General features: G+C 52.8%; 1 protein-coding gene across 2 annotated transcripts in view; it reads left to right on the top strand.

Moving 5' to 3' along the window:
- Positions 1-2409, top strand: part of FCHSD2 (FCH and double SH3 domains 2) — a 141993-nt gene extending 139584 nt beyond the window's left edge. For both annotated transcript variants that reach the window (XM_035343767.1, XM_035343760.1), the window contains one exon: positions 75-2409. In XM_035343767.1, coding sequence (XP_035199658.1) covers positions 75-158 — 84 coding nt within the window. In that variant the 3' untranslated portion in view covers positions 159-2409. The remainder of the gene's footprint in view (positions 1-74) is intronic.
- The last annotated feature ends 10415 nt before the right edge of the window (positions 2410-12824 follow it).

The raw sequence follows: 12824 nt of genomic DNA, 5'->3' as shown, positions 1-12824 counted from the left end.
TGCAGCTGTGCTCCCTGCAGGTTCTGAAAACGTGGAGTTTTGGGATGTTTACCGGCTGGTTCTGGCTGTTTCAGGTGCGAGCAGCTCCACCGCCCCCTACGCAGCATCATCGCCGGGCAACAGAGAAGATAGAGGACGTGGAAATCACGCTGGTGTAACGAGCGGACTAGCTGAGTAGTAGTGCTACAATCAAGACCAAACGCGGTATTTGGTCGATCTCGTTTTTAGGCACCTTTGCATGATGAAGACTTTGAATAGAGCAAGAGATAGGGAGGATTTTCTGTGACAGTGACATGGCGGATTCCTTCCCACGGTCATGAATATTTTGTGCCTTTTTTTTTTTTTTTGGGTTTTGGTTTCTAGACATCATTCTTCCTCTCTTAGCACAAAGCGAGACGGGCCAAGCAGCGAGCAGAGGATTGCCTTGGAGCAGGTTTCTCTCTTGGCTGAAGATGGTCAGTTTTTATACGGAGGCCGAGGAAAGAGCCTCGGTCATGCGGCTTAGTCATAGCATACTTCTATCACGTGCATTAGTACAGTATATTACTGTTGCCATAGGAATGTGTTAAAGATTGTCAATTCTTCAAGTAGCATTACTCGTCTGATTAGCTATTAATCAGATCTTGCGGAACGAGAAAGGGAACCGACAAAATAACTATAAGGAGAGGCTGGCTCCTCTTTACTCCCCTTGAGGAAGGAAGAAACAGGAAAATAATCTCATAGATAAGGAAAACTGATGCGGATCGTATGGCGTTAATCACGTTAATGCACACCTCTTCGATAATTAACAGTTAAGCAGAACTAAATGTTCTTTGTATTAATATTTATGCAGTACATTTAGTCATAGAGTATCTAATATGGAGGTGCTGAATTAGTAGCAACATCTTGTTCCATAGCATAACCCAACCGGTAGGAAAGTAAGTGAGGTTTTGTCTAGATCTGGAAATTGAGCTTCATTTTTTTTTTGTCTTAGCAGATCTTGGGGGTTTTGTTTTTTGTTTTTTGTTTCTTTTTTTTGGTTCTGTTTTCATTTTTTTTTTTAAGTATTTGGGTCACTCTTATCCCAGCTATTGCCAGTGTACTTTATTAGCCAACATTAGCAGTGTATCTTCGTCATCAAAAGATCTGGCTAGAGCTAGAAGTTACATTTAGAGTATTTACGTGCATTATTTAGTTCTTGCGTTGGGTGGTCCCGTCGTGTTCCCCACCTGAAGCCCGTTAACTAGCCAAAGCCAGAGCCGGGAAAGCCTCTGGTTTATTCCAAGCCTTCGGACCGCCTTTGTGGCCAAGAGGAGCACAACAGACCATGGTCGCAAATGACTCTTAGGCACCAAGTAGAGAGTAAAAGAATTTCAGAGCTAGGCTTAAATCAGAGATCGCTGGGAAGGAAGGAAGCTTTTTGTCCGGGGCTGGATGAAACGGGAAGAGGGTGTTCAGAGCTGTAACACAAAGAGGAAAGGGGAAAACCAGGCGAAAGCAGGTTTTTCTTCATATGTGATTCCTAAATTGCTCTCAGAATAGCAATATCCATCGCATCAAAGCTGAAAGGCAGCACGAGGTTATTTTGAGCTGTTGTATGGGCTCGAGTGAACGCGCTCTTATGTGTTCCTTTTTTTTTCTAAGCCAGTAAATCTCCTACCTTTAGTTTACTAACAAGGGCTATTTTTTGAGGCTGCATTTACAAAAATCATCATCTAACAAGATTTTATCGTTTGCACATACCTGTAAATCCCAACCCAAGCTGGGTCTCTGAGACATTCGCATTTGCCAATCTCCTTTCCCAGTGGGATCCTTAACCAAGAGCGGGGCTGTTTGAAGAAAAAAATTCATTGACCAGTTACGAAATCAGTGACTGTCCAATGAAGTCTTTTCCATGTGTTTCATTCTTTTGCACCTCTTGTCCTGTTGATCTGTTCGAGGTCTTTTTATGTGTTTATCAAACTTGTTCTTAAGTTTAAAAAAAAAAAAAAAAAAGTTTTTAAAAAGATTTAACTGTTTGCAAAAATTTTGAAAGCTTCACAATGCAGAAGCAAAGCAAGTTCTGCCATAACGTTCGCCTTCGATTTCTTTGGCCAGTTTTTTTTTTCTGTGTCCTTCATAGCCGGACTTTCAAAATTCAGAAAGTGTTATTTAAAGTCTCTTTAGTTGTATTTTAAAATATTTTCTGTAAGAGCTGCTAATTTTATTTAAAAAAAAAAAAAAGGGAAAAAAAAAAACAAAAAGAAAAGTTGTAAAAATATGCCTCCTTTTTAACTATGATTTCTTCATACAGGGCATGTATTCGGCGTATCATCATGTACAGCGTCAGTACACTGAGAGCATGGGTGCAAATGCTTTCTTTATATTGGCTGTAAAAAGTTTGTATTTATTATGTATAAAAAGTTGAATAATAAAAAGAAAAAGTGGAACTAAATCCGTTTTGTTGCCTTGATGCCAGATCCGGCGACGTTTGTGGCAAAATGTCCGTCGATTTCCACCGGGGGAAGATCTGAGGCTGAGAGAGAGCCTGGCCTTTGGGGACAAAAATACAGAGGAGGGGTTTTTGGGCATCGTTTTTGATGGTTTATTATTCTTCTATGCAGCAACTTGAAACCCCTGCTCAGAAAAACACAGGCACAAGCTTAAAACAACCTTTAAACGTCGCTGTAAGGTGGTATTTACATGAGGAACAAAATCATTCCCCAAATGCAGAGCCGGTAACAAAGCTCCAGCTATCGAAACGATTGCTTAACGGCCTCTTTGCCGTTGGGGTAATTGCATAAAGAAAGAGGGGGAAGGTGACTGAGAATACCTCTTTGGTGCGATTGTCCTTTAACGGGCTTGATTTGCCTAATTGTGCCAGGAGTGTTTCCACTGCACCACGGACCACGGCTCCCTTCATGCTCTGCCTTTCTGTATTATTTTCTTCCCAGCTCAGCAGCCGCCCTCCTGCGCCCAGCACCTTGCTTTGCTCATTTTCCTTTCTCGAAGGTGAGTTCTTTTTGGCTGAGTCCTGCCTGAGGTCTGCGAGCTGCTTCGCTCCCCGTTTTGGCTCCCAGCTCCTTGGAGTCGTGGCTGTGCTCGGCGCTGGCTGAACAAAGCTCGGCGCAGCACCGTCGGCCTCTGGGCATTGCTGCGGGGTCCGGTCAGATCTTGAATCTTTCATTTCCAGTCCTCACACAGAACTGTTACGCTGCCTTTCATCATTTTTCCCTCCGCTCCTGCAGCTTTGAGAAATCCCATCTTCCCCTGCTTTATATACCCATTCACGGTGCTCCTCCAGAAGTGATTGTCCTGACTGCTTTGTCCTTTTGCTCAGCATCTTGCTTGTTGCATCTCTTTTCTTGTTGCTTCACACACCTCTCTTCATTATCAGCATAGCTTATAAATGATGCTAATCCCCAAAGCCACCAACGATGCCACTTACCCTGCCATTTTTAACAGGCACCCTCCATGCCTCCACCTTTTCCCTCTTCCCCTTCCTTAAAGGCCGTGCTGTCCCAGCACAAGCGGAGCCGATAATGCCTGGTCGGGAGGTGTGCTGTGATTGCGGCTTTCTTCTTTCCGTGAAAGTCTCTTCACCCTGAAGTGCTTTCCAAAGCTCCTCTTGCTGTGCCTGGGGTATTTTGAGAAGCAGCACGGGGAGCTCGGCCAGTGCAAAGATGGAAATTTTGGCCTCTGGAAGAGTCGGCAGCAGAACCATGGCTGCATTCAGGACGGGTTTCTTTCCTCTGATGGCTTTGCTCCTTGGATTTTAGGAGAGGATGAGACTGAGGAGCAGCTGCTCTGCCACTTGCACTTTTTTTCCTGCTTGCTCTTCCAGCAAGGTCCCCGTAATGAATAACCTGCAGATCTCAGCACGGCCGAGGCTGAGCAGGAAACCTGCCTTAATCAGCCTTTCCTCGTGTTGGGCCTCCCAGGAAGCTCGGAGGGGAGCTGCTGATGCTGGGGCAGCTTCCCCCACCTCTTCTCCGTCCGCGGATCTGCTGCCCTACATAAAAATTACGGGAGGGATGGGAGGAAAGGTGCTGCCCGCTTCTCTCCCTCCATTCTTAATAGAAACAATGAGTGAAAACTTAGGGAAGTCGGGGCTGCAGCAAACGAGGCAATAAAAAAGATGCAGCTGGGAAAATGCTGATATGCTCACTGTACCAAGTAGTTCCCTGCTCGAAGCATGGCCCGGGGGGGGTTGAGGAGTGCGGATCTGGTGGCAGGATCTCGCTCTGCATCGCAGAAGCACGGGTCACCGCGTCCAGAAACTGCGTGCCATGGTGCTGGGGCCAGGCTGGGGAAGGTGAGAAATCTCCGTTAGCAGAGCTGAAGTGGCACAGCCGGCAGGGTGGCAAGGGGGGGACGATGGTTTCACGCCCACCTGGCCCTGCACGAGCCAAAAAAAAACCACCAGCAGCCCGGGCAGCAGGAGCCAGGCTCTGCTTCGCCGTGCCGGAATGGGCTCCGCGTCCCAGGGGAGTGCTCAGCCCTCAGAACACGGCTTGGGTTCGGTTTTGGCTGTAGCAGACCATGGTTTAGTTGGTATCACACACGGCCGGCCCTCTGGGAGATAAAATCAGGACTGGCAGAGTGAAATGAGCATCCCCTAGTAAATTATTAAAACTATTTCTTGGATGCAGCCATCGCCGGGCTTTCTGTCCGGGTACGTGACGCTGCTTTAATTGAAAGCTGATGAGATTGTCGGCTGGAAGAGGCCGACAGAATTGAGCGATCCGGTCTGCAGCGTCTCTCTCTGTACCTCTCTCTGCATCCTCCCTGAAAAGATTTCACATCACCTTTTGGAAAGCAAGCACTGCAGGCCTTTTGTCGCCTGTGCTTCCCAGACTGCTGCGTCAGCTGGCCGGGGTCTCCTGGGAAGCTTCGTGGTCTTCTGCCCACTGCAATCTCCGCTCGCGGCAGGATCGAGGCTTCCGAGTGTGCCACAAAATATGTCCATAAAAAATAACATTCAGACACGGTCTTGTTTCTCTTCGCCCCCCCAAAAAAAATGTGGGAAAAGCTTACCTCGAGGAGCCTGGCTGCTTTGTGCCCTGGAAAAAGCTTGGGAAATGGCTGGGAATGGCTTTCCAGGTGTGGAGCTGTCAGAGCACGGGGAAGGAAAGGGGCCCAGGAGCCCCCGGTCCCTCTCGTGACAACCATCCTTCGCCTGTCCCTGCCACTTGGCAACCTCAGCGAGGGCCGGGGCTTCACTGGGCTACACAAAAAGCTTTTAGATCTCCCAGCAGAAACGTGACCACGAGTATTCCCCTGGGTCACACAGCATCGGCCGTGAAGAAGAGGAGCCTTCCGAGGCGGAAGCTGGTCACTCACCTTCCCAGGTGGGTTCTCCAGCTGCTCCCCGCTCCTCCCGGCACCATAATCTCGGGCAAAAGCCGTGAGAAGTTCCCTTCAGTTTGGAAATTGTTTTTCTTCCAGTCCCGAATTTTTACCTTTTTTTTTTTTTTTTTTTTACGGAGCGGGTTTGGTTTAGGTTTTTCTTTTTTTTAATGCAAATTCACGAACAATTGCTGTGAGGTGCGCTTCTGCTCTTCGTTTTGTCTTGCTGTAATTGCTTCGCCCTTCTTCCATTGTTTGCTCCAAGACAAATGAATTTCCAGGTTCAGCTGCACGGGGAGTGCTGACGGCAGCTTTTTCAAACCCCGTAGCGCAGCTGTTTTGCTCGGCTGAACCCTGCGGAGTGGGCCAAATCCAGCCTCACCTCGGTGTCACGGGCAAATTACTGCGCTAATTAATTTCTCCAGGAGCGGGGCCTCCTTCCTGCCGGGCATCGGGGTGCGAGGGTGTCGGGCGGGGACAGAAAACAGCAACAACCTCGGATTAACGCACGGAACATGCTTGCATGAGGCGATGCGAGAGGCTGGTAATTTAAAAGTATGGCTACGAGTTTTTATTTAAATATTAATGCCGTGTGAATAAGAACACCCCGGTTTCTGAGACGCGAGGCGCGATCGATCGCAGCGTGCCTTTTCCTGTTTGTGCGCCCTTGGATCGCTGTTGCAGCCTTGCCATGGCTGAGGAGTGAGCAGAGAACTGGCATTTTCCAGGAGTCACTGCATCCGCCGTCGGTTTTTCCAAAACTCCTATTTTCTCCCGTAACTTTCACTGAAAATACTCCAATTTCATTGCAAACGTGACATTGTAAATGTTTGGTTTTGCCGTGTTAGACTTCGGAGAAGCTCCCCGCTTTGAGCACCCCTCTGGTCTAGAGCCCGTGATTTAGAGACGCAACCCCGGGAGCTGCAAGGCTGAAAGGTGAAAGGAGGGCGAGCCGAAGACGTCGCTCTGCGCGACGTTAGGGACTGCAGCCGGGGAGAGAGGCGGCTACGGGCGCATCGGTAAACCCACCGCTGCCATCTCCTTTGACCCAGCCCTCGTTTCGGGAGTGGCTCGTGCTGGTTTTGGTTGCAGTTGGCTCTGCAGCCGCTTCCCAGCCACAAATCGTTGCTGAGGTCAGAGCAAATTGCTACCCGAGGACGCCGGCAGAGCGGGATTGTTCTGGGATAACGGGTGGGGGGGGGGGTCTCCTGCTAATTCAGCTGGCGGAGCTGTTGCGGGTAATAGCGGAGAACTGCGGCCGCTGCTTCTGAAATTACCTGGCCGGGCTAAGCCGAGGACGAGGAGACGATTTATCGAAGTCCTGGCCAGACGTAGCCGGAGATAATTCTAGGATGTCAAGAGGTGTTCTGCCTACCGAAGGGCAGGCTTGGTAAATACGTTTCATTTATTTATTAGACCCTGCAAAACAGCTGTGTTGCATCGCAGCCCGAGTGGTTTATTTCGCGATGTGAGTAGCTGCGATACCGAAAATGAGACCTTTCTGGCTGGCAGTCATCTGATATTTTTTTGCTGAAACCGCTCATTTTCTAAAGCAAATAGCCCCTCACAACTGCTACCGCTGGTTTGAGCTCACTATTTAGAGCTGTTTTTGAAAGAGCAGGAAAAAAAATAAAAGGTGTTACGTCTTTGGCTCCGCTTTTGCATTCCGGTCAGGTGTCTTCTTGCTCTTCATGGGTCCCTTGCAAGCTGGCTTCCGAGGGCTCTGGTTAATGTCCTAGAAAATAACCTTGCGCGTAGACTCACTGCCGGTTTAGCGCTGGGTGGAGGGGGCTCTCACCAAGGCGGCAGCCTGGCGGCGCACGAGCTATGAAAATCGGATGAATTTGCTCTGAAGGACAGGCTCGGGCCCCGAGACTCAGCTGGCGGCTGGACCTCGGGGAGCGGTTTTGCCCCATTAGTGCGCGGGCTGTCCTCTCGGAGGGGCCATTAGGAGGAACCGCGGGATGGAGGTCGGCTGGTGCTGGGTCAGCAAGTGTCCCCGAGGAGCTCTGGTGCTGCTTTCCAGGCAGTGATTCTGCCTTTTTGATCCTTTCATCATCATTCTTCACCATCAAAGTAGCTTTGCTTCCCGCAGCCACACCAGGGAGGCACCCTGTACCGCAGCCGGGCTGGGATGCACACGGCTCCTCTCTCCTTCCCCGTGCAAGGCAGATCCTACAGCCTCCAAACCCCCAGCCTCGCCGAAATAACCCTAAATCTTCATCACTCTGCAGCACAGCGGTGACGGAGTCCTGAAGCAGCACCGCCGGCTCCGCAGCGTTTGTCCGATCGTGGCTGCAGGCAGGGTGGCGTGAAGCCAGGTGGAGAAACCCTACGGATCCCGTGCTCCTCGCCCAAGCAGCTCTGCAGAGCCGTGCCGGCTGCTTTGAAGAGGAGAAAAAGAGGCCAGTGAAAGCAGTGAAAACCTGGTTTGAGCCGTGGGATGCAGGGCTCGGTGTGCACATTGTCACGGACGTGTCGGTGCCGCACACCGAGCCCAGCACCGGAGCGAGCCCGTGATATCCCAAAGGATGCTGGCAGCAGCGTGGGATGCCAGCGATTCTCCCGCTGGAGCTGGAGATATTTTCCATGACCAGAAGCGAGGGCGGGGGGGGGGGGGGGGATTTTCCAAGGGTATTTATAGAGCCGTGCTCTTCAGCAGCGCATCCCAAACTTCGGGTGAGACGTTGGCTGCATTTTTCCTGCTGCACATCACCTCATTGCCTAGCACAGAGCTTAATGCTGCAGAAGAAGAGAAGAGCGGGCACGTGGAGGCTTCAGGCTGTGTTTTTCCCCTCTGTGCCTTACCACTGCTCCCCCCGGGGACCAGAAACCCGAAAGCCAGACGGGGAGGTGGCAGAGAAGCAGAGGTCGTGGCTCAGAGGCTTTGTCCCGACGAGCTCACGAGGCACGCAGGGCAGCCCCGGCTGCTGGATCCAGACGATTCGTGGCCGAGAGCAGGCGCCGTGCGCTGCCACGTGTTCGGGCGAAAGCAGAAGGTGCTACGAGCATTCGGAACCGAATCCGGGACCGGCCTTACCTTACGTGATAACACTGGCAGCCACAAACCTCTGCAGAGCACAACGGAGCTCGAAAGCTGATTAAGAATCACTTCCTTCAGCTTGATGGGTTTCAAGTGATGCTACCAGGGCAAGCTGCTCTCCTCCAGCCACCCATTCAAGTTTCGATTTACCTGCCTCGACCGGGGACGGGTGAAGCACCCGCGATAAATTAGTTACCGAGGTGCTTAAAGACCTTGACGTGAAGCAAGATCTTGTTTCCCGGCGCAGATGCCCACAGGGGAGTGTCCGAGCGACGGGCCCGCTCCTGGACAATTTCTCAGAGTTAAAGGAGTAATTTTAAGGGGAGCAGGGTGCTGAGCAGCCGGGCTGGTGGCTCCGACTTCTGCGCTTCGGTGATGGCTTCACAGATGAAGCCCCGAGAAGTCCTGGCGCAGAATCTGTGAGTTTGCCAACCAGTAATTTAGGGGTTTCAATCTTCAAGCCTTGACAACTCCGTCCTCGCGAGCGGGAGGTCTCCTCCTGGGGATGACGTGCCTGGAAACTCAGCGCCCTGTCCCCCAAGTGCCACGGGAGCACATCCCGAGCCGCTGCTATCAGGAGGTTTGCTGGACACCATCCCCCGTGCTCCCAACGAGCGGAGAAACAGCAAATCCTCCTGCGTGTGAGAAGTTTACAAACCGCTCCAAAACATGGCCCAGGCTCCTTCTCCTCCCGGTCCTCGTGGTCCTGCTCCATCTCGCCCTGCTCCGACGCCGTCCCCGGGCTGCTCGGTGCGGGAAGGGGTTTGCTGGAGCTGGGGTCAGGCTCCCCAGAGCCCAGCCAGCTCCAACGGGGCAGGACACGTTCCTCGGGAACTTCTCCAGGGCTGCCGGGAGTCCTCGGCCAGGGGATTTATACCAGACACGGCAATTCAGCCCGAACGGTAGCAGCTGCTCCGACTGCAGCAATAAACCAGAACACTCTGGCTCTTGCAGTGAAACTCCCATCTGAGCCGGGCTTTCCAACTGCTGCTTGCAACCCGTCGTATCTCGGCTTGAATTACTTTCCAGGATCATGAACTAGCTCCTCTTGTCCTTCTCTGTCCCAGGTTTTGTTTTCCACGGCCACTTTTCTGGGAAAATTCATTAGCCCCGCGGCGTGCCTGATGAAACTGCTGGTTGTGGGGCCGTTGAGTTGGATGTTTTCTCTTCTGGACCTCCAGGTTCCCGTACAAAAAGGCGGTGGGATGTAGGTTTAACGTGGTTTAACCTTGGGCTGGCTCCTTTTCCTCTCGGGAAGGTGACGACTTGTTCCAGTAGCAATAGCAGCAATCACGTTTCCTTCTGCTGAGGGCAGCTCGGGCCGTCCAGAGGTTGTCCTGGTCCTCCACAGCTCCTCTTTGCCATTCCTCGGGCTCACAGGTCATGGGTTTGGGGTTTTTTATCCAGCACAGGGTTGTAGCACCCAGCCCAAGTGGGGGCAGCCAGCCCATCCATCACCTTGCTCCAGATTTATGCCCTGACAGACGCTCTGAGCAGCCACCTTTTCCCATAGCAGCAGCTCCAGCCCCTGCCTGCAAGCAGAAACGGGTGGCTGCTGTGGAAGGGGGGGGCATTTTCGGGGCAGGATGCCATCCCTCCACCGCCCCAAAAAGCTTTAGGGGGAAGGAGGTGAGTCCTCAGGGCCAGAGCTTGGAAGAATCCCTAAGTGAGGACCTGCTCTGGAGGGGTGTTTTGCCAACGCCCAGGGAAAGCACGGGGGGTGGGGGGGCTCCCCAAAATCCCACGTGGCCACGAGTTGGGGAAGTCGCTGTCTGCTCCGGCCCCTTCGCTGCGACGCTGCTGCCAGCCTCTCCTGGATGCTCTGAACGGGAGCCAGGTTCCTGGGGAGAAAACGAAGGGGACAAGCGGCTTAATTGAGCCCGCTCAATGGCCCGGGGCTGCCATAAACCATGTCGCTGTCTGGGCGATGAAAGGAGCAGGGGGGAGGCAGGACAGCTCCCGAGTCCCGAACCTGCTCCGGGATGGCTTCCCCGCGGCGAGGAGACCTGCTGCTCACCCCCAGCTCCCGAAAGGGGCCCCCGTTGGGGACGCTGGTGCCACCGACGTGACATCCAGGGGGGTTCAATATCCCTACCGTGAATCGCCCGCGTTTGTTTCTGCCCCCGGCTGGGGCAGGGGGATGTGTTTTGCAAAGCACGTGAGGAGACGGAGGTGCTGGGGGGCTGCAGCAGGGGTTGTGATTGGGGCAAGGGGGGAGGCTGAGGATGCCTGTTCTGCACCCATCCTGTGCCCGGAGGCCAGGCGGAGGGTCCTGAGCAACCCACGGGGCTAATCCTGGGCAGCAGAGCGAGGCCAGGCTGCATGCGCTGCAGAGCTGGGATCGCCAGAACCCTCCCCACCTCCTTTTAATCTCCGGGGAGCCCTGATGGATGCTCTGGGGAGCTTTCCCTCTGCCTGCTTCAGCCCCGTGGCTTTCCCCGTCCGGATGGACCTCGGGGACAAAGGGAGCTCCTTTCCCTGCGGCGAGGCAGCCCCTGCCCTCTCGTGGCTGGCTCTGAGCAGCAGCAGCAGCAGGGAAATGCCCTCAAGGGCTGCCATCCCTTTCCCTGCTCCCTCTGTACCCCCAAAATCCTAAGCATCAGCCAGGTTTTAGGGTCAGTCCTGGCTCCTCAGCAGAGCAAAGCAACACCCCCCGAGCTCCACGGCGTGACCCCCGAGCTGCGCTTGGCGGTGCTGACCCCGAAATGCTGACACAACACATAGTTTCTCCTTAATAGGGCATGGAAAAGGCGAAGCACGTCAGGGCCAGGCTTTTTTTGCGAACGCCGTGCCTTCCCCTTCTCTTTATAGGACCCAGAAATACGTTGGCTCGGCTCCTCCCGGGTGAACTTGACCTAAAAGAAGGATCTCAGGCAGCTATTTCTTGTTCTGAAGTGCGGCGGTCCCAGGCTGGAAACCTGCAAGCAGTGGGTTTTGTTTAGGTTAGAAGGGTCCTCAAAGCTGATTAGAGAGCCCGGTTATTAGGGACTTAGGCTCAGATCCCTGCACAGAGATGTCCTCAATAATTATCGAGGGGGCTTTAAATAACCTCCCCCCAAATACGTGTGTGTGTTGGATTGCTTCTGGAGGCTGTTCACAGCCCGGCTCCAGAAGCAGTGGGAGGAGGGAGGAAGGGGCAAGGCAGGGTGAGGGAGGCAAGAGAAGAGGTCATATAAAACTCTTCGCTGCCAGGGAAAATGCAGTAATGCCTCTGCACTGGATAAAAAAAAAAAAAAAAAAGGAATGCCTTCCTCAGAGAGGGGACTTCTCCCTCTTATATCTCAGTAACGGGGTAGGGAAAGCTCGAGCACACACTCACCCTTGTTGGTCAGCCCCGTGACCCATCCAGCTGGATAAGGGATGTGGGAGGCACATCCCAACCTCGTGTCACAAGTAGCTCGTAAGGTGATTCTTGCCTCCTCTAAATTTCTCTGCTTTTCTTACCTCCTCTAAATCCCGAGCTGCCTTTGTCTCACTGTGTCCTGGGACGCAGATGGAAAGGAGCCGCAGGAGCTGACACCATGCCTAAGCAGGTATTTCTGTCCATTTTACATCAGCCCAGTCCAAGCGCCGGGCCCCCAGTGCTCCCAGTTCTATCCCTGTGTGACCTGGCTCCAGCCTCAGTCCCTGGAGGGGGAGATCAAGAGGAGATGGATGGAGCTTGGCTCTGAATTTTTGGGCAAGAGGAACTCCTCATTGAGAACAACGCTGCTGGAACCCACGGAGAGTGTAAATGGCACGGAGATGAAAGGAGAGAGGAGGCTGGGGCAGCACTGAGGTCCGTGTGGTGTTTGTGGAGCCTGCGGAGGCACCCACGAAGCTTTTCCCACCCTGGACACTGTCTCCACTGACATCTAGTGGCAAACCAGTCTTTTTTTCCCCTGGCACAGAGGAGAGCTGGCTCCTCCAGGCACTGCTGCCAACCCCTCTGGTGGCTCTGGGTGGTTCCGAGCAGGCTGAAAACAGGGGCAGTGCAGGAGGTGGCTGCTGGGTGGACCATTCATTACAATTTAAAACCATTACCCCTCGTCCTGCCACTACTCTCCCTCCCAAAGAGTCTCTCCCCACGAGAGAAGCCATGCTGGCTCAGAAGAAACCTAGCTCAGCAATTCTGTCTGTAGCCAAAAGCCCAGAGCAAACTGAAAATACAACAGATCTGCTCGCAGCAAGCACCCACCTCCCACCGCCTTCATCTGCTCTTTGTGGGAGGACCGTGACCTTGATGTCTGTGTGGGTTGGAAGATCTCGACCACGTTTTTATCTTTCCAGCCTGCACAGGTTACTGCAGATAGAGGTGGTCCCAGACCTGTCAACACCCCACTCCTCTACCCCTCTGAGGAGGTGATCCAGATGGCACAATGCAGGTGGACCACAGAGTTATTTACGGAACCAGGAAATGATGCCATCCTATTTCTTCTTCTTTTCTTGATATATATTTTTGGCACAGAGGCCCTGCAGCAACCGCCTAAGGCTT

The sequence above is a fragment of the Oxyura jamaicensis genome, chromosome 1 (assembly GCF_011077185.1).
Source record: "Oxyura jamaicensis isolate SHBP4307 breed ruddy duck chromosome 1, BPBGC_Ojam_1.0, whole genome shotgun sequence".
NCBI lineage: Eukaryota > Metazoa > Chordata > Aves > Anseriformes > Anatidae > Oxyura > Oxyura jamaicensis.
The sequence above is the reverse complement of the archived record's forward strand: the minus strand, read 5'-3'. Positions and strand labels throughout refer to the sequence as shown.